This window comes from Brachyhypopomus gauderio, unplaced genomic scaffold (genome assembly GCF_052324685.1).
Source record: "Brachyhypopomus gauderio isolate BG-103 unplaced genomic scaffold, BGAUD_0.2 sc139, whole genome shotgun sequence".
In the NCBI taxonomy this organism is placed as follows: domain Eukaryota; kingdom Metazoa; phylum Chordata; class Actinopteri; order Gymnotiformes; family Hypopomidae; genus Brachyhypopomus; species Brachyhypopomus gauderio.
In genome coordinates this window covers 25,699-49,883 of record NW_027506960.1, presented here as the reverse complement: position 1 = coordinate 49,883, position 24,185 = coordinate 25,699, and the positions used below count along the sequence as shown (strand labels likewise).

At 41.4% G+C, this 24,185-nt stretch overlaps 2 protein-coding genes and 1 long non-coding RNA gene across 3 annotated transcripts; 1 reads left to right on the top strand and 2 right to left on the bottom strand.

Moving 5' to 3' along the window:
• The first annotated feature begins 1,213 nt into the window (after nt 1-1,213).
• Nucleotides 1,214-6,154, top strand: LOC143500286 (uncharacterized). Its single transcript, XR_013126735.1, has 4 exons — nt 1,214-1,323; nt 1,469-1,514; nt 2,043-2,134; nt 4,221-6,154. It is a non-coding gene; the product is annotated as an uncharacterized LOC143500286 (long non-coding RNA).
• Nucleotides 6,155-12,595: 6,441 nt separating this feature from the next.
• LOC143500268 (uncharacterized) lies at nt 12,596-18,597 on the bottom strand. Its single transcript, XM_076994332.1, has 13 exons — nt 18,321-18,597; nt 18,139-18,214; nt 17,762-18,039; nt 16,250-16,330; nt 15,832-15,908; nt 15,008-15,076; nt 14,731-14,924; nt 14,151-14,247; nt 13,914-13,986; nt 13,710-13,813; nt 13,491-13,634; nt 13,271-13,391; nt 12,596-12,963 (listed from the first exon to the last, which is right to left on the bottom strand). Exons 2-12 carry the CDS (start codon nt 18,179-18,181, stop codon nt 13,370-13,372), a joined length of 1,182 nt encoding a protein of 393 aa, XP_076850447.1. The 5' UTR covers nt 18,182-18,214; nt 18,321-18,597; the 3' UTR covers nt 12,596-12,963; nt 13,271-13,369.
• A 2,156-nt stretch (nt 18,598-20,753) lies between these two features.
• On the bottom strand, nt 20,754-24,083 carry LOC143500267 (uncharacterized). The gene is made up of 5 exons (XM_076994331.1): nt 23,279-24,083; nt 21,763-22,597; nt 21,481-21,669; nt 21,267-21,324; nt 20,754-21,007 (listed from the first exon to the last, which is right to left on the bottom strand). The coding sequence occupies exons 1-2, from the start codon at nt 23,366-23,368 to the stop codon at nt 21,818-21,820; spliced, it is 870 nt and encodes a 289-aa protein (XP_076850446.1). The 5' UTR covers nt 23,369-24,083; the 3' UTR covers nt 20,754-21,007; nt 21,267-21,324; nt 21,481-21,669; nt 21,763-21,817.
• Between the last annotated feature and the right edge of the window lie 102 nt (nt 24,084-24,185).

The window sequence follows — 24,185 nt, the reverse complement described above, 5'->3', positions numbered from 1 at the left end:
GATCCAGCACACAGGTAAAGTAGTGTTAGGTCAATTAGTTGAACAGACAATCTTAAAGTTATTTTGTGACATGCGGATATAAATAAAACACTTGCCAATGTAGGTTTGGATTGGGGAATTGGTGCCAAAGATAGAAATTAAGCATAGGGCTAGGCGCTAACTTAGTTAGTTGCTAGTGTTCATGACTTCAACACTCCTTACACTTGTTCAGCGTACATGTTTGCTTTTAATGTGTTGTGTTAGTTAGTAAACATTTTGTCTGCCAGAATGTCGACCGTAATTCAGCAGTCGCTGCAGCTGCACAGAGCCTAATAAGTGCGCTTTTAGTTTCTATGCATACCTGTTAAACGTTAATTCTGAGACAACACCAAACTCTTCAGAAGAGGAGATGAGATTATATTATATAATGTAATGATATACACATCATACAGTGGGATGATTTTAAGAAGTATAGCATACACAACACCATCTTCCCTCAACAGTACAGTTTTATTCTGGTACTCTGGTGCTGAGCAAGTTATGTTATGGTCAATGTCTTTCACGTTTACCCACTTTGCATATATAATAAGTGATAACTTAGCTTGTTGCTTCTAATGTGTTTGATATTTTTTGTTTCAAACCAGTACAGTAATGTACAATTCTGTTTTTGTTGTAGATGCAGTTGAAAAGGGACTTTTTTCAGAGACTACTGACAAATGTTTCCCGGGTCATGCAAAGACTGCCCCTAGATTTGGATTATTTACAGTTTGTCATCAACCAGGAGATGATTATTTTTAGATCGTTGTTGGGCCAGGTTGAGATGCCAGAGGATATTGTAAGTTCTTTGACTGAGCTGTCAGTGCTTCTCAGTGTAATGGACAATGGTAATCATGTCCCTCAAGTGCCAGTGTTGCAAGGACATATGGGTCGGCCAAAATATTGTGTACCTCCTCAGCAACTAAAACACCTAGTACAGATATCCCTTCCAGTGTCGCACATCGCAGAACTTCTGGGTGTATCTAAAAAGACACTGAAACGGCGGATGGATGAGAATGGCCTTTCCGTAAAGCAAACGTACAGTGATCTTACAGATGAACAACTAGACAGTTTGGTGAGGTCAGTCAAGGCCAGGTCACCACATGTTGGTTACAGAATGATGAAGGGTATCTTGCAGGCCATGGGTCACCGTGTCCAGTGGAAAAGGGTGTTTTCATGCATGCATCGTGTAGACCCTGTTGGTGTACTATCAAGAATGACTAGGATGGGATGTGTTGCAAGAAGGACATATTCTGTTCAGGGTCCACTGCACTTGGTGCATATCAACACAAATCATAAACTGATCAGGTAATGTACACAGTTGATGTTTAGATTCTGTTTACATGTGTAAAATGTTGGTTAAATACAGGACGTCAATACATTTCACATTTTCTCAACATTCTTGTTTTGCATCAGAAACAAAATTACACAGATTTTTTTTATGTTTCAACAGATATGGTCTTGTCATTTTTGAAGGGATTGATGGCTTCTCAAGAAAGGTTAATTTTATATGTATATATTTATTTATCAAATTTATCAACCATTACTAGTAGATCCACCAATCAAGATTTTATGGAAACATATATCACATTCTGTTCACATTGTGTACCATGAGTTACACTTATTTATTTTAATTTAAAATTAGCTTATCTGTCTCACTGGATTTTGGATTTTAAACACTACATTTATTATAGTCAAATTTCAGTGTGAAACAAATGTGTTTAAATTTTTAAATCCAAATCCAGTGACACAGATATGCTTCCAGTTGATTAAGCAAGTCTTGTTACAAAATTATGCTCTCATAAATTGTGATAATTTTGCTTTCAGTATTTACTGACATTTCAAGACTTTTTTATTTTTACTTAAGAAGAGTAATAAAATGGAGTTATAAATTACATTTGTAATATTTTTACCATAGTATTTCTACTAGTACATGGTTTGTTTTCACCACTGATTTTGTACATATAAAATGTCAGGGCTGAAATTTGTTTTTATTTTTCACTGAATTATGAATTTTTCTATTTCAGATCATGTACCTAAGTGCTGCGAATAATAACAAAGCATCCACAGCTCTTGCTTTCTTCTTGGAGGCAGTACAAAAATATGGCTTTCCATTAAGGTAAGATGACGTACGGTGGCATGCAAAAGTTCCTCAATAATTACTGGTAACATGAACTGTTAAGCAAGTTGAAAATAAAATTCTCAAAACAGGCATGACATTTAAGGTTAGGTAATTAACAGGTACACCTTTTTTAAATAAAATTGTACAGAACCAAAATAACATATTGCATTAAGTGTTTGTTTAATCTTTAACTTTAATGCCTTTTTGAGAATTTCATCTTCAAAATTCTGAGTCAGTCATTTTGCATGAGTTGCGTTGAGCAACTTAAGCAATTGGCTCATATATATATAGAATAGAATAGAATAGAATAGAATAACATTTATTGTCCACAGTGTGGAAATTCATCTTTGATCACTCATGGCATACACCCCACAACATATAACATTTAACATATAACAACAGAGAAAAAAAAAATCATTCATTCATAATTTCTACAGCATTTGATAAAAAAGCTCGCTTATAAATATTCCTAGTAGCTTTTGGCACTCTATACCGTCTACCTGATGGCAGCAGTTCAAATTGTGAGTTCATTGGGTGTAGAGGATCCTTTATAATCTTAAATGCCTTCCTTTGCACACGATCCCTATAAAGATCCTTCATAAGTCTCTGTCCTCTTCCTACTAGTTTACTACCTAATTTTACTATTCTCATAAGCTTCCCTTTGCCCTTACAGCTCAGGTTCCCAAACCAGACTGTAACATTATAACACAGTACACTTTCGACCAAAGAGCGATATGCTAGTTCCACAATATTTGGACTAACCTCAAACTCGCACAGTTTTTTGATGAGATAAATACGCTGCAGAGCTTTCTTATAAATAAACTCACAGTTTCCCTCAAAGGCCAAACCACTGTCCAAAACTGTGCCCAGATATTTAAAACAACTGACTACTTCTATTGCCTTCCCATTGATACTCACCAGAGGCTGGGATTCACTGTGGCCTCTCCTATGAAAAATCATCTCCTTTGTCTTCTCCTCATTAATTTCCAACCTACTCAACTCACACCACTCCTGAAAAGCACTAACATGCTCCTGAAACCGTCCCCCATCATGGCCTTCCTTCCCATTAAATAAACCGAGGAGTGCCATGTCATCTGCGTATTTAAATAAATAAAAACCAGATTCACAAATTCTAAAACCATTTGTATAAATAGAAAACAACACTGGGGATAAAACACATCCCTGAGGTGCACCACTATTTACAACCATCCAATCTGATACTGACCCATTCAAGCACACACGTTGAGGGCGGTCAGTCAAGAAGTCTTTAATCCATAAGATGATACCACCATTTACCTCTAGTTCTACCAAACGCTGTAATAAAATATATGTTTTCATTGTATTAAATGCCGCACTAAAATCTACAAAAAGGGCTCTAGCGTAGGCCTTTGGCTGCTGGAGATGGCAACTTACTTTATCACAGAGCATAAGAATAGCATCCTCAGCACTCCTCTGACTCTTATACGCAAACTGAAGTGGATCAAGATCACTCTCTATGCTGGATATGAGATGCTTTTTAACAACCCTTTCCATTGTTTTACACAAAATAGAGGTCAGGGCTACTGGCCGAAAATCATTAAAAGCAGATGCCCCAACTTTCTTAGGCAGAGGCATAATATTAGTCAATTTCCAAGAATGTGGGACAACACCTTTTGTTCTGTCCCGTACACTTGCAGCGAGACCCGGTTGGTCAACATTGTAATTCTCTTTTGCGCCACAAGGGGCACCCTTGCTACATTTGTTGTTCTGTTTTCGGTTAAATCGCGCCATCTAACGGCCAGTGGCTATAAGCAGCAAGGAGATTAGAAAACGGCCATTCGAGCACAAAAAATAAATCTTCATATCACCTGTGAGCCTTGGCAAATCATAATCTGTAAGTGTAAGAACCACACAATAGCTTGTCGTATGTTAAATAGCTTCTTTGTCTGTAGTTTCTTTCACGATTCAGTTCTGTTTATGTTAGTTTTGGCTAAAGGGCACGTAAATGTTCATTTGTGTAATGACTTGTGACAGTATGTTTATGGAAGTGTATTTATTTTATGACAAACATTTATGTACATTGTCAATTCTCGTTTTGTTACAGTTTTACAGGAAAAAGGGTCTCAGTAAAGAACAAAACAACGTCACATCGTCTCATCATTGCTGAGTCCTTTAATGTTTAGCTCGCTGTCTAGGTTGATTACAGAACAGTTAACTGAGGGCAGAAGAGTAAAAAGATTATCTACACGTCAAGTGCAACACCAGAGATAATTGATTCGGTAACTCAGGATGTCACACCCCAGGAGCACGCCACCTCTCTCCCAGTTTGAAGTCAGGTCAGAGTGTCATTCCTCTGCTTCACGCCGGTCCAGTGGCTCAAATGTGAGTCAGGCTGCAGCACAAGCACGGGCTAACGCAGAGGCTGCCCGAACCAGAGCGCAGTACGCCAAACGCCAAATAGACATGGAGGTCGAAAAGGCACGCATTGAGGCAACACTGAACGCTCTGAAGGAAGAGGGTGAGGCTGAAGCAGCCCTTGCTGCAGCTCAAGTATGGGAGGCTGCAGCTGAAGAAACACTTCAATCTACCGAGGTTGTGAACCCGGGCATTCCTATTACTACACCTCCTTCCATAAGACGAACACAGGAATATGTTAACACTCACTTTCACAACGGTCATGATGTTAAAAGCAAAGAAAACATTGACACAGAACAACGGGTTGACTCAAGCAACACTCGCAATCTGCAATCATTTCCAGCCTCTCCACACCCATGTGAATGCTCTACAGATACCACCAGAGGACAGCCAAATTCAACATCCAAGCACATCAGGTCAGACGAACCACCCTTCCAGCACAGACCACCACAGGCCCCACGAACTGAAATCTCAGACTTAGCAGCCTACCTGGCACGCCGTGATCTACTTACAGCAGGTTTCAAAGTTTTTGACAACAAGCCAGAAACCTACCTGTCCTGGAAGTCTATGTTCTTTAATGCCACTGAAGGTCTCAACCTCAAAGCAAGCGAAGAGCTTGATTTACTCACCAAGTGGCTCGGTGGGGAGTCACTCCAACATGCCATGAGGATCAGAGCAGTCCACGTGAACAATCCTGAGACTGGTCTTCTGCGTCTCTGGCAACGGCTCGATAAGAATTATGGCTCTCCAGAGGTAATCGAGGCATCTCTGTTTAAACGCCTAGAGAATTTCCCAAGGATTTCCAACAAGGACACTTACCTGTTGCAGGAGCTAGCGGATCTCCTTCTTGAGTTACAATATGCAAAAAACGAAGGCTACTTGACAGGCCTTAGCTTCCTTGACACTTCAAAGGGAATAAACCCAATAGTTGAAAAACTTCCTTACAGTGTACAAGAGTCATGGGTCAGACAGGGGTCAAAATACAAAAAAGACAATGACGCTGTCTATCCACCCTTTTCCTACTTCGTCCAGTTTGTCAATGACCATGCCGAAATGAAAACAGATCCAAGCTTCATGTTGCAAGCTCACAGCACACTATCGCCAAAAGTTGAAAAGACAGCAAGAAGACAAGCTCAGTTCAGAGTTCCTGTTGCAGTAAGTAAAACAGACATTAACAAAACTGACAAGGATGCTGTATTGCTTTCTCTCAGTCCAGACAAGCAATGTCCCATACATCGGAAGCCACATTCACTGGCCAAATGCAGGGGCTTCAGACTGAAAACATTAGATGAAAGGAAGAGGTTACTTAAAGAACACTCTATTTGTTACAAATGCTGCTCATCTACAAGTCACCAAGCAAAGGACTGTAAAGCCATTATCTATTGCTCCGAATGCAATAGCAGTGGTCACATTTCAGCCATGCATGGAGGATCACCACCCCCATGGTCATTCAGAGACTCTGATACAACACCACAGAGTCATGGTGAGGAGTCTGGCTCACCAAGCTCCACAATTACCTCATCCAGTTGTACAGAAATATGCGGCCCAGGCTTCCGAGGAAAGTCATGCTCAAAGATTTGCTTAGTTAATGTGTATCCCAGAGCATTCCCAAAAGAAAAGAGAAGAATGTATGCAATGTTAGATGACCAAAGCAACGTGTCACTGGCTAGGTCTGCCTTTTTTGATATTTTTTGTGTACAAGGTAGCGCACTCCCATACACTATGAAAACGTGCACTGGCTTATCTGACACAAAAGGGCGCAGAGCTAATGGCTTTATCATTGAGCACATCAATGAAAAGGTGTCTATGCCGTTGCCAACACTCACCGAATGTGACCAGATCCCAGACAACAGAAATGAGATACCTACCCCAGAGGCAGCCGCCGCTCACCCCCATCTGCGACCAATAGCAACACAGATACCATCACTAGATCCATCAGCAGATATTCTTCTCCTCCTGGGGAGAGACATCATTCGAGCTCACAAGGTCCGCAGTCAGGTAAATGGCCCTCACGATGCACCTTATGCTCAGTGCCTGGATTTAGGGTGGGTAATCATAGGAGATGTTTGCCTCTCAGGGGCTCATAAACCCACTGTGAACTCTTTCAAGACTTTTCACAGAGAAAAGCTCCCCCTCTAAAGCTGCAAAATATGAGCTAGGTAGACGTCTTTTCCAGCAAACTACAGACGATGAGAAGTTTGCACTCTCGGTTGAAGATGCGCTATTCTTGAACATTATGGATAAAGAATTTACCAAAGATGAGGGAAATAACTGGGTGGCTCCACTCCCATTTCGTTTCCCAAGACAGCTTCTACCCAACAACAAGGAACAAGCTCTCAGTCGTTTGATGTCACTCCGGAAAACGCTGACAAAGAAAACTGTGATGAAAGAGCATTATGTGGAATTCATGGAGAAAATCTTCAGGAAGGGTCATGCTGAATCTGCCCCTCCTCTTGCACCAGACCAAGAATGCTGGTATCTCCCGAGCTTTGGCATTTACCACCCTCAAAAGCCAGACAAAATCAGAATAGTGTTTGATTCAAGTGCGCAGTGTAACAACGTGTCTCTCAATGATGTACTGCTTAAAGGGCCAGACCTCAACAACAGTCTCGTAGGCGTGCTGATCCGTTTCAGGTCTGACCCATATGCAGCTATGGCAGATGTGGAGCAGATGTTTCACAATTTTCTAGTCAGAGAAGATCACCGCAACTACCTTCGCTTCTTGTGGTTTAAAGATCACAATCTGGATGGAGAAGTGCAGGAGTTCAGAATGACGGTCCACGTATTCGGAAACTGCCCATCACCATCTGTTGCCATCTATGGGCTGAAGAGAACAGCTGTGGAGGGAGAGACTGAATATGGGAGTGATGTGAGGCAATTCATTGAACGTCACTTTTATGTAGATGACGGACTGAAGTCATTCTGTTCCCCAGATGAAGCCATTGATGTGCTGCGCAGAACTCAGAAAATGCTGGCACAATCTAACATACGTCTGCACAAAATAACATCTAACTGTTGAGCCATCACCAGTGCCTTCCCAAATGAAGACCTCGCAACTAGCATGCAGGACCTTGAACTAGGACAGACTTCACCACACATGCAGCGCACCTTAGGCTTGTGCTGGGACCTGTCCGCAGACCTGTTCAAATTCCAGGTAGCAAGCAGTGAAAAGCCTTTCACCAAACGTGGTGTACTGTCAGTCATTAACAGTTTGTATGACCCCCTCGGCTTTGCTGCACCTGTCATTATTGAAGGCAGAACCATATTGAGAGACATTGCATCAGATGTGTGCGACTGGGACACTGAACTGCCAAAAGAAAAACAGGATCATTGGCAAAGGTGGAAAGACTCTTTAAAACACTTGCAACAGCTTAAAATCCCCAGAATGTACACCTCCATTCCACTGTCTGCTGCACAGAGAAAAGAGGTAAATGTTTTCTGTGATGCTTCCACTAAGGCAGTAGGTGCTGTTGCCTATCTCAAACTCACAAACGCAGAAGGTCACAGTGAAGTGGGCTTTCTTATTGGCAAGACAAGACTCGCTCCTAAACCAGACATTACTATACCAAGACTGGAGCTCTGTGCAGCAGTGCTGGCAGTAGAAGTGGCTGAATTAGTCCTGGAAGAGCTGGACATCAAAGCAGATCAGGTGAGCTTCTTCACAGACTCCAAGGTAGTGCTGGGATACATCTTTAATGAAAGGAGACGCTTTTATGTTTACGTCCATAACAGAGTCGAACGCATTAAGCACTCTACACAAGCTCATCAGTGGCATTATGTGCCGACTCACTTAAACCCAGCTGACCATGCCACACGCGCTTTACCTGCTCAGCAGCTTTCTCACTCCATATGGCTGAGCGGACCCGCATTTCTCACGGACTCCAACCAACGTCTGACACAGAAACAACCATTTGATCTCATTGACCCAGAGAATGACACTGAACTGCGTCCAGAGGCAACAACATGTGCCACCACTCTGTCAAAGGATATGCTTGGAAGTGCACGGTTTGAAAGGTTTTCTAGCTGGAAATTGCTACTGAGAGCCATTGCCAGACTTCAACACATTGTCAAGTCCTTCAGACACAGTCCAGAGAACACATGTCAAGGGTGGCACAAATGCAGTGGACATCTGGATGAAAACCAGCTTAACCAAGCCAAAGCCACCATCATTCGCACCGTCCAGAGAGAACTGTACGCAGAAGACATCAAACGTCTTGAAAGAGGTGAGCCCATCAAAAATTCAAGTCCACTCAGCAAATTGAGCCCATTTATCGACATAAATGGGGTTCTCAGAGTCGGTGGGAGGCTAAAAAGAGCACAGTTAACATCTGATGAGACGCATCCCATGCTCATCTCCGGGAAACATCACCTTACCCAGCTCATAATCAGACACTTTCATATGAAGGTGAGCCATCAGGGCAGACACTTCACTGAAGGGGCGGTCAGAACTGCAGGGTTTTGGATTGTAGGAGGTAAAAAAGCAATAAGCAGCGTAATATTCAAATGTGTTACATGCCGCAGACTAAGGGGCAAACAGCAAGAACAAATCATGTCTGATTTGCCAGAAGACAGGTTCTCCATGGATCCCCCATTCACATCTGTGGGCCTTGATGTATTTGGCCCATGGCCTGTTACCATCAGGAAAACAAGGGGAGGTCAAGCAGATGCAAAGAGGTGGGCAGTGATCTTTACGTGCATGAGCACACGCGCCATTCACGTTGAAATCATTGAATCAATGAACACATCATCTTTCATAAATGCATTGCGCCGTTTTTTCGCAATCAGAGGTGCTGTGAAGTTGCTCAGATCAGACTGTGGGACTAACTTTGTGAGCCCCTGCCGGGAACTGCAAATTGACAAGAATGGTTGCAATGATAAAAAAATTGATGCCTTCCTTAGAAACAGTGGCTGTAAGTGGCAGTTTAATCCACCACATGCATCGCATATGGCAGGCTCCTGGGAACGCATGATTGGAGTTACTCGTCGGATTCTTGATGCAATGCTGCTAGAACAAAGAAACACAAAACTCACACATGAGGTGTTAGTGACATTCTTGGCTGAAGTCACAGCCATAGTAAATGCACGGCCACTCACAACTGTCTCTACAGACCCAGACAACCCAGTTATTCTCACTCCTGCCATGCTGCTTACCCAAAAGGTTGGTGCACCCCTTACGCCGCCTGGCCAGTTTGAAAGCCATGACCTGTTTAGAGCGCAGTGGAGACGTGTGCAACACTTGGCCACCATCTTCTGGGGGCGATGGCAGAAAGAATATATCACTGGACTTCAAGATCGTCGCAAGTGGAGAGTGGTGAGACCAGATCTACAAACAGGGGATGTGGTCCTGCTGAAAGAGACCCTTGAGAATAGAAATAACTGGCCACTTGGTCTAATTACAAAGACTTTTCCCAGTGAAGATGGCCGAGTCAGAAAGATAGAGGTCAAGATTTTCCGTAAGGGCGAGCAAAGACATTATGTGCGTCCTATAACTGAAGTTGTTTTGTTGGTGTCTAAAGACAATTCTTGACTTGTACAGTTCCCATTTTTTAACAGTGTGCTCAAATTAGATGAATGGTGACATCTCTTTAATGTCAGGTGGGGAGTGTTCTGTCCCGTACACTTGCAGCGAGACCCGGTTGGTCAACATTGTAATTCTCTTTTGCGCCACAAGGGGCACCCTTGCTACATTTGTTGTTCTGTTTTCGTTTAAATCGCGCCATCTAACGGCCAGTGGCTATAAGCAGCAAGGAGATTAGAAAACGGCCATTCGAGCACAAAAAATAAATCTTCATATCACCTGTGAGCCTTGGCAAATCATAATCTGTAAGTGTAAGAACCACACAATAGCTTGTCGTATGTTAAATAGCTTCTTTGTCTGTAGTTTCTTTCACGATTCAGTTCTGTTTATGTTAGTTTTGGCTAAAGGGCACGTAAATGTTCATTTGTGTAATGACTTGTGACAGTATGTTTATGGAAGTGTATTTATTTTATGACAAACATTTATGTACATTGTCAATTCTCGTTTTGTTACAGTTTTACAGTAAAAAGGGTCTCAGTAAAGAACAAAACAACGTCACATCGTCTCATCATTGCTGAGTCCTTTAATGTTTAGCTCGCTGTCTAGGTTGATTACAGAACAGTTAACTGAGGGCAGAAGACCTTTATCTAATAAACGCTGAAAGAGCTGAGTAAAGACTCCTTTCAGCTGATGGACACAAGCCTTAATTACACGACCGCCAAGGCCATCTGGGCCTGGAGACTTCCTAGGCTGTACACAGTTAAGACTGGTTGCAACCTCATTCTCTGTCAATTTTATTGGTGAATATGAAGGGATACTACTCAAAACCCCCTCACACTGTATTTTAAAATCTCCTATATCAAACCTACTATAAAATATATTCAAATCATCCACAAGCAGCGAACCACACGTAAGATTAGGTGTTACCCTCTTTGTCCTACCCATCATCTGATCCAGACCTACCCAAGCTTGTCTGGCATTGCCTGAACAAAACTGTTTCTCAATCTTATCCTTGTATTCCAGTTTTGCCTTTTTAATCTTCCCACGAAGTTCCCTAGACTTCTCCCTAACCACCTATATATATATATATATATATGTGTATATATATATATATATATATATATATATATATATATATATATATATATATATATATATATAATTCTCCAAAAACAATGAGTGGAAAATGTTGAAATAGCACGAACCATGTTTACCGTTAGGGGATGTGGACGAGGAAGTTTTCTGGCTGGAAAGAGTGTGCACAATCAGAGGTTTGTATGCAATGTGTGGTAATTTATTCATTAATTCATACATGTAATTATTTTAAATGTTAATAATTGTATGTAATCTAGGTAATTATCTCACATAATAAAAGCAATGCATGTTAAATAATATTAGATTACATTAAATTATTTAAACTTCTATTTAGAATGCAGAAAGTAAATTAAACATTTTTATTTTTTTTACTCATTTGTTTATATAATTATACCAATACCCTACATACTAGAGTCAGCCCTTTGAAAAGCTCTACTCTATGTAAATTTGAGGGGGAATCATATGTTCGTTTTTTCCTAACAGAATTGAATGTTTGTGGCGAGATGTTTGGATGTCTGTTTCAAATGTGCACTACGAGGTTCTTCACAGCCTGGAGGATGAAGGCATTCTGGATCCCAGTGATGGCATTCAACTGTTTTGTGCACAGCATGTATTTCTTCCACGTCTGCAGAAGGATCTTGATGTTTTCAGGGTGGGTTGGGATAATCACCCTCTGAGAACAGAGCAAAACCTGTCCCCTCAACATCTGTGGACCATGGGACTTCTCCAGAATCCAGTTGCTGCTCCAGAATTGGCAGAGGTGTGTGTGTGTGTGTGATATATATATATATATATATATATATATATATATATATATATATATATATATATATGAGTTTATTGTCCCCTGGTTTGTGTCTGCCTCTGTTTCCTTCTGTCACATTTTATGTAGGAAATCGATAATACAGATCTTGAGCCAGATGAGAACAGTTCTGGAGTGATTCTTCCACCAATTGAGTGTCCCTTATCTGAGCAGGATATGGCAGGCCTTAGGGCCGCTATTGATGTTACCAGGCCATCAGAATCCTACGGTCGGGACATTTATTTCGCTATACTGAACTATATACTAAGCCATGGATCCTAGATGCCAACACTGGGTTTTAGGTTTTTTTTACTAAAACATAGCACTTTTACTAAACATAGCACAAAAGCTATAATAGACAACACATTGTCTTTCTTGGAAAACAATGCTTCTTGCCATTAAATCATATACCACTAGAAAGTGTTAATTTCCACATTTGTGAGGAACATGTATTTAAAATGGAAATTAAGACTTTATAACGATATACGATTTATTGCCAGGAAACATTAACAAAGAAATAATTTTGAAATGAAGCCACAAGGTTAAAACAAACACTCAATCTGCTGAGTTGAGTATCAAAAAGGAGATGAGACAATCAGCCAAAAATGTATTATAGAAATACTTTAATGATTTTTTTTTATGCCTGTTCAGCTGTACTGCTAATAAAACAAGATTTTTTTATCTTTTACTTAACTACTGTTTAGTTTAGTTTACTTGTTTACACCATGTTAAATTCCTGGCCTAGATAAAAAGCCTCCATTAGAACACTTTTGAATTGATCGTAGGATCTCATGTGTCTTAGAGGTAGCACAATGATCTTGGCACATGCTGAAACAACAGGGTAACACACTGTGTGATGCCCAAATTCTGCACTGCAATCATGATTTAATTTAATAGTTACTGCAAAGTCCTTCTTTTCTAAAAGAAGAAGTGGAATGTGACCTTGGCCTGTGAGCCACTGCAGAAAGCTGGCAGGTGTGATTGATTGTTGACAGTCCACATGCCCCTGATCATCAGCTACGAAGCAAAAAGAAACATGACAATACAACTCATTACACTGCAATCCATAAACTGTTTTTATATTATTAACATCTTACTACATACCCTGAAGATATAGGCTGCTTTTAAAAGTGTAAAGGTTTTCATTAGTAACTAAAGAAAGGTTTGTTTAAATGATCAGGGACTTGCTAACAAAACAGTACCTGGGAAATCTGGCATCAAATCATAAAACATGATACATCAGGGTTTTTATAATGAATAAGCAGTGTACCTTACAGGTGGCAGAAGCCTATTTAAACAACTTTTTGAAGAGGAAAAAACACACCTTCAACTTCATAAAGGAAGTCCTGAAAATAATTGACAATCTCCAGCTCAACCTGATGTCTTGAAGTCCCTTTCTCACTCATTTGAGGAAGAATGGATGTCATGATAAACTCTGCACTGACCTATAGAACAAGAAAATCAAGACGTAAACCAGAATTTGTTTACCATTTCATAGTAAGTGAATACCTTTTTTATAATAAACTGCCACTTATTTTGCTCACTTTGACATCTTCCCCAGTAAAAAAAGGGACTGACAGATACCAGGGTACTGTCTTAGAAGCGAAAGAAGATCATACAGCTGCAGGCCTTCTTTCAGTTGTTCCAACATTGGCTGCAGCCTCAGCACTGCATGTAGTATGATAGCACTAGAACAGAGAGAACAATTAGAAAAAGTTCTGTAATAGTTTTTTATACAAACAGAAATGCATCTCCTAACATACCGAACAATTAACTCCTTGTTCTGAATGGTGACAGCTCCAGTATATCCACAATTTAAGATTTCATCAGAAAGGCCTTTAATGGAAAGTTCAGTTGACAACTCGACCTGAGTTTAAATGAAGAGGGGGGAAAAAACGAAATCAATGGACTGTACATATACATTTGTTTTTTATTAAGCATCTATTTAAATCATTTAGAGGTCATACCCGGTCAATTAAATCACGCAACTGGACATCTGCAACTGCATCACTGTTAAGAGCCATCGCATCAACCTTCCCACTACATAGGAAATTGTAAGTCCACAGGCTGAAAAAAGCAGGGGCTGGGCCACCTTGTGCCAAACTCACAGCCAAAATCTCTCCAACAGTCCTATTGACAAATTGAATGCATTAATTAACAAAGAAAAGAATTAGAAGAGTTTATCCATATTTGCATAAACATACCTGTAGAGACCACTGTCAAAATCATTCAGAGAGTAACGTGGGCTCCTCTGACATTGTGGTCCCTCAAAGAATCGACTTTCAATTCCTGCCACCATCTCTTTATATGAAAGTAAAAGAAAAGCATTTACAATAGGGTTCCTCTGCCAAGGGGCATTTTATTATTAGGTTACTGTGGCCTTCCCATCTTGAGCTCCCTACTTCCAATACAGAACTAGTTGCCAATTGCTTGAACCGGGAAAGATCTAGTTACATATTTAACAAAACTCAACTTAAATTTACTAAACCATTATTCTAGGTAGTGACCCAGGTGGATGTAGTAAGAATTTAGGTTAAGAAGACTTGCACTTTAAAAATAAGGGGATTATGTTTAAAATTTCTATGTTCAATACAGAAAAACTAAGAATAAATAACATTAAATCAATGACATGACAAAGAGCAAAAACCAGTGACAGAGGACCTTTGACAAAGTTTACAGGTCCTTCTAACCAAAATGTAATGCATCTAAACATAATCAAAAACTGTGGAGTTGACTTTTACATACTTTGGCTTTGAAAGGTATTCATGTTCGTATTTCTTTAACCTGTGAGAAATTCTTTTCGAAGAGCACCGGTGTCCACTCCTGCCTCTCCAAAGAGTGTTGCAGTAGGTGATGCTTTTTTTTGACGCTGCCACTGTAGAAGGCCTCTCTCCACAATATTTGTTCTTGAGATTTGAATGTTGAACTGTTTCTCCACGTCAACTCTCTGAGAAATTGTTTTCAAAACATCATCTACACTGCAAAACAAAACAAAAAAAACTAGTGAAACACAAAAGCCCTTGGGGATGGATTTTGAGTGGTTAAACAACACAGTATTTACCTTTTAACCTGCTGTTCATTATCCTGGTTCATCCCTGTCACCTCAGCCAACCCAAGGCCTTCTTTTCCACTACAAAAGTACATGTGAAATCAGTAGCGAACCGTGACCTTTAAACCTGGGCCCGCTACCCCCCCCCCCCCCCCCGAATTTTTTTTTTCCTTTCTTAATAAACTGCAATAAAGAAAAACTGAGACGACAGTACAGCTTTAAAAACGCAATAAACAATAATATCTGTACTAGTTAACGTCTTAAGCAAAATAAGTTTCCAAACAAAATAAGGTTCAAGCGGAATATGTAAACAACGCGCACGAGGACGTCAAAGGGATGAATCGAAACTAGCTAGCGGTGGCGCTAACGACAGCTAGCGTCGCCACAGCGGGCGGAAATTATCATACAGTTAAGCCCGCCCACTAAGAGAGAAGATATGATTGGTCAATTTTGCTGTCATTTGAAACTGGTATTGCGCTGAATTATAACTGCCAGGCCCTCTGTAAACGAACAGCGGGCATCACAGTCCTGATAGGGGGAGACACAGGCTCACAGGCTTCCACTTAACCCCTCACCTTCCAACACAGATTGAATAGACACGGGTGAATATTTTATTTGCTTATATTTTTGTAATTGTTTAGATGTCGAATGTCAAACTGTAAGTAGATAAAATAAAATTGGATAATTATATATATATAATGCTTTAAGAATATTTTAGGCCCTCTGAGAGGGCGTAGAGGGCCCTGACGGTTCCCCACTGTGTGAAATGTGTTGTTACTAATAGAGGAAAGAAAACTGGGTAATATACATTTAAAATGGTCCACCATTTCAAATACCTTTCTCCACACACACTAGCATGGAACTCTAGGAACTGTGGTGTGAATTTCAAAAAACAAATAGGACATGGAAACTTCTGGTGGAGATTAAAAAAAAAGTTTGTATGTTAGTAACTGTACCACAAAACATTTTAATGTTGGTATTTCAATTTGTCACATTTCATGAGTCAAATTTGAATGGCATATTTGACTAGAATTTATTATTGTCCCCAGCTATAAACATAAATTCCTATACTTTGCTAGAATATAAAGATTTGTGCTCACTCTGTAAAGAAATTTGCTCTTCACAGTGAAAGGCCAAGGATTTAGCAGCTGTAGTAGATGATGTGGAGATTAAAAAACTATTTTTGTTCATTTTAATTCTAATCTTAGCAATGTACATTATCTATATAACTGAGAAGAACTGCAAGTACTGTACCTCTTCCACAGATGGGACTGTGTCATGGTGCTCAGCAGTTGCCGCTGTCACAGAAGTTATCTGGACCTCATCTTCACATGTCTAAAGCATAACAAATGAGCCAAACATATATTCAGTAATGTTAACAATGAACTAACAGGCATGAAAATCTGTCACCTTTCGGCGAAATTCGCCGTTTTGAAGTCGAAAAGGGTGACCTACGTGAATCGTGTAGATCCGAGGAGTTTTTTTTTTTTTTTTTTGGGGGGGGGGGGGGGGGGTCGGGAGTTTATATTTATATATTTTAATTATCATATTGACTTAATAAGCAAACAGAGCACTTCCGAAATCGGCAATTCCAGCAGTATCCGCCCAGAACCTTCATGGAGGCCAAATAGCGCTCAATCATACGAACGTTCATGTTATTCATTTACTGCTAAGCGGGACGAGAAGCAGGACCTAGTGCTACACCGCGGACAAGTCAGAAGAGCGTACATTTACCACTACATTTACCAGATCGTACATTTCCCAGTAGATTTAATTGGGTTATTAATGGTTTCAATCGTTTTCATATTTTGCGGTAAAACAAAGTTACTGCCGTTCGCTACAGCGTTGAACACTGTCAGAAAAAGCCACAAGCTCTTGTGATAAATAGGTAGATGGGCATACTAAGTTCGCGTCAACCCCGTGTAGTTAACGGCGACATAAAATGAGAAACAAGATTTTTTTTCTAGTGTGTCTGTAGTTGTAACTGGTGAATCCAGGGACGTGTGAGGATAACATTCGCGCCAGGGCTGAAAAGGTTGAAGGTGAAGTTGTAAACGCTTGTCGTTTGAGTCTACCCTGTGCTTTAGCCCATGTTAGAAAATAAAAACACGTGAACCGTGGTATTTTTACACTCATTTTCGCCGTATTTATTGGTTCATTAAGACGTAATGGTTTTGACTAAGCCATCCGGAATGGCGAAAACAGCTTCTCGCATTTACGGATCTGGCTCGTATATTGAATCCACTGACAAGACAGTCAAAACATTTTTTTAATGGATTTTACTATATTTTACGGAGCCCGTAAGGTGACATCATGTAAAAAATAACGCGTGGCCACGACTTATTAACGCGTGGGAACGAGATACTAATGTCGCCTTTCACACGCGGCAACAAAGTTTATTTTTCCCAGGGATGTTCGCGAACTGACTGCCCAATGAAGGTAAACCTGGCTTTATATAAAGTAATACTTAACTATCTTGTTCGCACGTGTTAATTATCTCGTTTGCACGCGTTAGTAAGTCGTGTATCCCCGTACACCAGCAGCCACCCCCCCCCCCCCCCCCCCGTCGCCGTATCCCCATGACGTCACATGTCAATGCCCCCCACGTCAACGCCCCGTCGCCGTATCCCCATGACGTCACATGCCCCGCCCCCCGGTCTTCTCACCTTTTTAACCCCTGACCCATTTTCATGCCTGAACTAACAATCAACATTTTTGTTACTTGCATATGTACAATGCAACATCACAATTCACAGCCACATGTACCTCAATATCCTCTGATGACAACTGCAACTCCATGCACTCTTGAACATGAAGGGCCAGAATTTGCAAAGGAAAACTCAATTTGCAGGTTTGGCACTGTGCTTTTGGCATACTTCGGAATTCAACGGCATCTGGAGGTAATGGATTTAGGTCAAACTCATGTTGCAAAGGCACAATATACAGGGTGTTTTTCCCTGCTCCTGTAACACTGCGAATTAGGGTTCCAATGTATCCGTCAGAATCCGGAGGAATCATAACCAGTCGTCTTTTTCCCTGACCACCTGTAATTGTAACATTGTTCAAATAATTTGTTGTGTTTAAGTTCACTTAATGGCATGTATTATTATTATGTAATGTATTATACTACTAATTCTCTTCACCTGTCGCCTTGTAGAGTAGCCATCCTCCTGTCAGTGCCTGCATCTTCGGATACTCATTTTGCAGCAGTTTAAAGAACTAAGTCAATAATAACACAAGAGCTTTGTAATTACATATTTCGAAAAATGCTTAATTAAGTGACACATATAAACTCTACATTTGTAATTAATTCTTTTTGCATTACCTCTTCATGGCTCAAATCATTGGAGATGGTTAGATGTCTTTTTCCCAGTCCTGCTTGGGCAAGTTCAAACTCTTCTGAAGAGTTTGGTGTTGTCTCAGAATTAATGTTTAACAGGTATGCATAGAAACTAAAAGGCCTCCAGGTTTTTGTAAAGGCTGGGCTAATTGTTTTATGACACTGTATCTTTCTCTTTCCAAGGTAACTCTTTCGTGTGAAAAACCCAGGGAAAGCTCTGCGATTTGAAGTAAAATAACAAATGTAAATAACAAATATTAACTTGTCAAGTCACTAGTTAAAAGAGCATTAGGAATAAAATTCAATAAGATTCAATAAAACTTGGCCATCTCATGTTCTACAGATGACGACCCCTGATCCTGCTTTGGTCCTTGCCCTTGCTGTCCCTGAGAGAGGTTCTGTGTGAGCGCACTTATTAGGCTCTGTGCAGCTGCAGCGACTGCTGAATTACAGTCGACATTCTGGCAGACAAAATGTTTACTAACTAACACAACACATTAAAAGCAAACATGTACGCTGAACAAGTGTAAGGAGTGTAGAAGTCATGAACACTAGCAACTAACTAACTAAGTTAGCGCCTAGCCCTATGCTTAATTTCTATCTTTGGCACCAATTCCCCAATCCAAGCCTACATTGGCAAGTGTTTTATTTATATCCGCATGTCACAAAATAACTTTAAGATTGTCTGTTCAACTAATTGACCTAACACTACTTTACCTGTGTGCTGGATCCAGCACCGTGTCCTGGTGGAGCAGACGCCATGGTGAGGAGTCACCGCGCTGCGTTCAAAACAGTGACGAGGGCGAAGTGCTGAGTGCAAAGCTGGAAACATTAGTCTGAACAATCATCACAGTGTATCTAAGTTATTAACATAAATCCTTTCCAGACAGTCTCGCTTAACAGGACTCTTTCATTGCTGCATTTATTTCAATATAAAGTGTAAAAGCCTGTCATTTTTTGTTTAGGCAACATTGTGGAAGGCTCTCAGGAATGATTTGCTGTGCTGGCCACGCCCCTATCCGTTAATACCACGCCCCTCACGTTAGATCGGGGCAAAAAGTCTGAACTGAAAAGAAGATCTGAAACTGAAAAAAACAGCTTCGAAACTTGAAAAAAAAATGTGAAAGTGAAAAAAAAGATCCGAAACTCAAAAAATAAGATCTGAATCTGAAAAAAAAGTCTGAAATCTGAAATACATTAAACCTCAAATATCAAAATATACAGCAACCTGAAACTTGAAAAAAAAATAATTTATTCAAAATAAATACAGAATTGAATCAAAATTGTATTTAATCTGAAAAAACATTTGCTTCACTTATTTTTATTTTGAATCGATTGTGGTATTTTTCGATGTTCAGGCTCAACACTGTAACTTTCAGTTTCAGATCTCATTTTCAAATGAACAAAACATTTGTCCCAAAATTAACACCATAGGCAGTTCTCGCGAGGCTAGTGACAGAATTCTGTTTGGAGCGGCACATGAATGCTTTAAAAAAATAAAAATTGAAAACTGAAAATACGGGACAAATACGGGAAAATAAAAATACGGGATGACGCCGGGACAGAGCGGTAAAATACGGGACTGTCCCGGCCAAAACAGGACACTTGACAGGTATGGTCAGGAACCGCACATGAATGTCAGTAATAGACGTTCAAAAGACGTTTAAAAAAAGACGTCGCAAAAACTTTCATTCTGGCTTTTCAGTGGACGTCTTTTAAGATAACTAATTAGTGGTGGGCGGCGTTATCGGCGTTAACGCCATTAACGGCCCACCATTAATATAATCTTCTTCTTCTTTCGGCAATTCCCGTTTAGGGGTCGCCACAGCGGATCCAACTCCTCCATCTGGCCCTAATATATATGTATAATAAGAAATATATATATATATATATATATATATATATATATATATATAATTCATATTATATAAATATATTCATATTATATATTCATATACAAACCTACAATAAAAACTAGATCATTGATTATAAACTATCGAGCTAAATAATTGATTAAATAAATTAGAAAATGATATACAAACTGATATTGTTATAACGATTAAAAAAAAAAACCTCCGCAATGAAAGGACTCGCAATACTTTATATCCATTCCGCCCTGTAGATGGCAGCATTGTGTCATTGAATCATTATTTCAGTCAGTATTATACTTCCAAACTCGTCCATTCATTCAAGGGCGTTAGAAATAATGGATCAGAACCGATATGAAATTGACCATTGAATGAGTTTGTCACATGATTCAGTAGATTAATGAACAAGGAGCAGTCTATTGTCGTTTTTAAAATTTTCATTTAAGTTGGTGATCTTCCTCGCCTTTGTTGTACTTCAACTTCTCTTCAGTACCTCAGCGTAGCGTGTTTGTTGATGCAGAAGGACATGATTAGAAACAACAGACCAATCTACTGTAAACAAAAAGCTTTATTTGTACCAAGATATCTTAGGAGACCCCACACATACAATGAATGTATATGCTCCCCACCCTAAGAGGTAGAGACCAGAGATCTGAAAATAACTGTTACACTCCAAGCTCATATGCCGCTTCTTCTCCCATCTGCCTGCCCTTTCCTGCCAGATCCTTGAGAAAGCTGAGGCAAGTCCACTAAACACAGACTCGTTAGGTGAAGATACTGCCTCAACACTGCGAGATTCAATATCTGTAAAAGATGAAAGTTGTACAGAAAAATAGCATAAGAAATGATGTTTAAAGGCCATAGGACTGTGAAAGAGGGATTTGGGTGTAATAAAGGTTTTTATCTTTCATGCTGCACAACTAAAATAGGGTCTGAAGAACTACGCTGACAAAATGGTCCCCTACTTATTTACTCCTTTAGACCATCTCAGATAAACCTGTTAGTAGCTCATGCTTACACTACAACATTGCACAAGTTAGAACAGTAAAATATTAACAAGTACCATCTGGAATACGTGTGTCCTCTGTCTGGTCCTCCGTGTGAACACACAGATTGTTGTTCTATACAGAGAGGAGACAATTAAGATTACAACCATTCAACATATGATTCAGACACTAACATATAAATGTACAATTGAACATTCAAAAGAGCAAAATCTACAGCTAACAGGGTGACTGGGTATAAATGGAAGACATTTTAAAGAATAAAACAGATACCTTGGATCTGAGCTTAAGACACTCCAGCCCCAAGTCCGCTGCCTGTGACTTCGGTGGCACTGAAACCCTCAAGCTGGAAAGACTCACAGGACACCCTGAATCACCTGATCGGTTTGGTGGGTTAGGGTTAGGGTTCTGGAACACTGTCCCTCTCTTCATCTTCACCATTCACCTCATCAAATGCCAAATCTGATTTGATCAATTATAGAAAATTATACTGAGAGCAATGAATAACTGTAACACATTAGGTCTTTGGTAAAATATTACCACACTAATTCTCACCTGAAAACCCTGTACTTTGGGCTTCCTCTGGCAGAGTAATATTTTACTATTCTTCCTATGGTGGCGGCCACAGGAACCCGGGCGGCGGCGGCGGCGACCACGGGAACCCGGGCGGCGGCGGCGGCGGCGACCACGGGAACCCGGGCGGCGGCGGCGGCGGCGGCGACCACGGGAACCCGGATGGCGGCGGCCAGAGGCGGCGGCCACGGGCGGCTGGTTGATGGGCGGCTGCTTGGGTGACAACACGGGCGGCGACAACACGGGTGGCGACGTCACGGGTGATGAGTTCACGGGTGACGAGTTCACGGGTGACAACGTCACGGCCGATGACGTCACGGGCGACGAGTTCACGGGTGACGACGTCACGGGCGATGACGTCACGGGCGATGACGTCACGGGCGACGAGTTCACGGGCGACGGCGTCACAGTCGGCGTCACGGGTGGCGTCACGGGCGGCGTCACGGGTGGCATCACGGGCAGCGACAACACAGGCAGCGGCGACACGATAGGCGGCGACACGGCGAGCCCGGTCGGCGTCACGGGTGGCATCACGGGTGTCGTCACGGGCGGCATCACGGGCGGCGTCACGGATGGCATCACGGGCGGCGTCACGGGCAGCGACAACACGGGCAGCGGTGACACGGTAGGCAGTGACACGGCGAGCCCGGGCGGCATCACGGGCGGCATCAAGGGCGGCGTCACGGATGGCGTCACGGGTGACATCACGGGCGGCGTCACGGGCGGCGTCACGGGCGGCGACAACACGGGCAGCGGCGACACGGCGAGCCCGGGCGGCGTCACTGGGAGCCGGGGCGTCACTGGGAGCCCTTCTTAGCTGAGGAACAGAAAGGTTAATATTTTTACCAAATCTATCACGCAAGGATCGGCAGAATCCTTAGTAGCAGCTCTCTCTTAAAATGTATAATACAGAAATGACCACTCGATAGTTCAAAACCACCCAGCAGACAATCTATTACCTGCGCATTACTTCAGAAATTACAGATAATTATGTTAATGAGATAGGCCTATATTGTGCTTTTTAATATGAATTTCAAATTAAGTTCATGCGTTTTGTCACGTACTTTCTCAGCTATCTTAAGTAAGCCTACATCATGCGTAAAATACGTTGTAGAATGATATTTTTCTGTCACTGTGACATAGATATACAGACTGTGGACATCTGAACTGGTTTGGGAGAAAATTAATGCTTTTTTTGCACTAACCGCTAAAGGTGAGAATAGTATTGGTCAGAGATTTCGATCGTAATAATGTCCTCAGATGGTTTTAATCCCTCAAACTTAATCACACCAAAAGCTAAAGACATTCCCCATAAAATTACCTGACTCCGCCCCTTGAACGCTCGTACATGAAAGCCAGTGCCGCTTACTTCATGATATTCATTTTGGATCAGTAATTTACACATTCTATTTTGCAACAACCTGAATTGTAATTAGACCTACTATATAGTTAAAATGTAACCGAGGAGCTAGGAATTCTCAAAGAAACTTGAACTTACCCTCCTCAGGAGTACTCTCGCAGCCCAATGGATTAGGTAAATCGCATGAAGCATTGTGAAGCAAGTGATTGCGTATATTGCAGAAAGCATGATCAAAACCGTCGTCTGTCGTTTGAAACGGCGGCCGCTCCTTTTATAGTCTTTAATTGTGACGTCACCAGTGATGTTAGTAACGCGTTACTTAGTAACCAGAGACCGTATATAAAGCCCCCCCCGCACACAGAGCAACTAGCGCTCTTTGAATAACAGGCCCGACTATGAATAAAACGTCTTGAAAAACATCCCAATCGAGTCGATGGAAGTTTCTAAAAGTTACTGGCTCCTCGACTCGAATCTCCTGTACGAGGTTCGCGTACACGCCAAGCTCTGGTCGTCTCAAGATCCACTTTCGAGTCCAGACGGTTCTACTTAGTAATGCGCGTCTTTTACGCCGACGGCGCAGCAGTAAAACGGCAGCAAGACCTAATCTTTCTTCATTTGTAAGACTATCTAATCCTGCCATTTTCTTTCCGTTTCTTTTCTTTCCGTATTTTTTTGTTCTATCGCCAAATTGTTATTTATTATCTGTTCTACTTTCTTTACTTTTGATTAGTGGTGGACCGTTAACGGCGTTCTTCTTTTGGTCTACGCTACCGTTTGCTCGTTTGCTCAGCTAGTTGCTCGCTGTGTGCGGGGCAGGGCCGGCGCCAGAACATATACAGTCAGGGGGCGTCAGAAAATTCCGGGGGGGGCGAACGTAAGTTGTTGAGCGGGGGGGGGGGGTGCATGTAACGATTGTCGAGCGGCCGAGAGGGCACCATGTAGCGATAAATGGGTCTTATTTTTTACAATGAGGGGGCAACGCCCCCCCTTTCGCACCCCCCCCCCCCCCCCCCCCCCCCCCCGACTGCAAGTCATGGTAATTCAG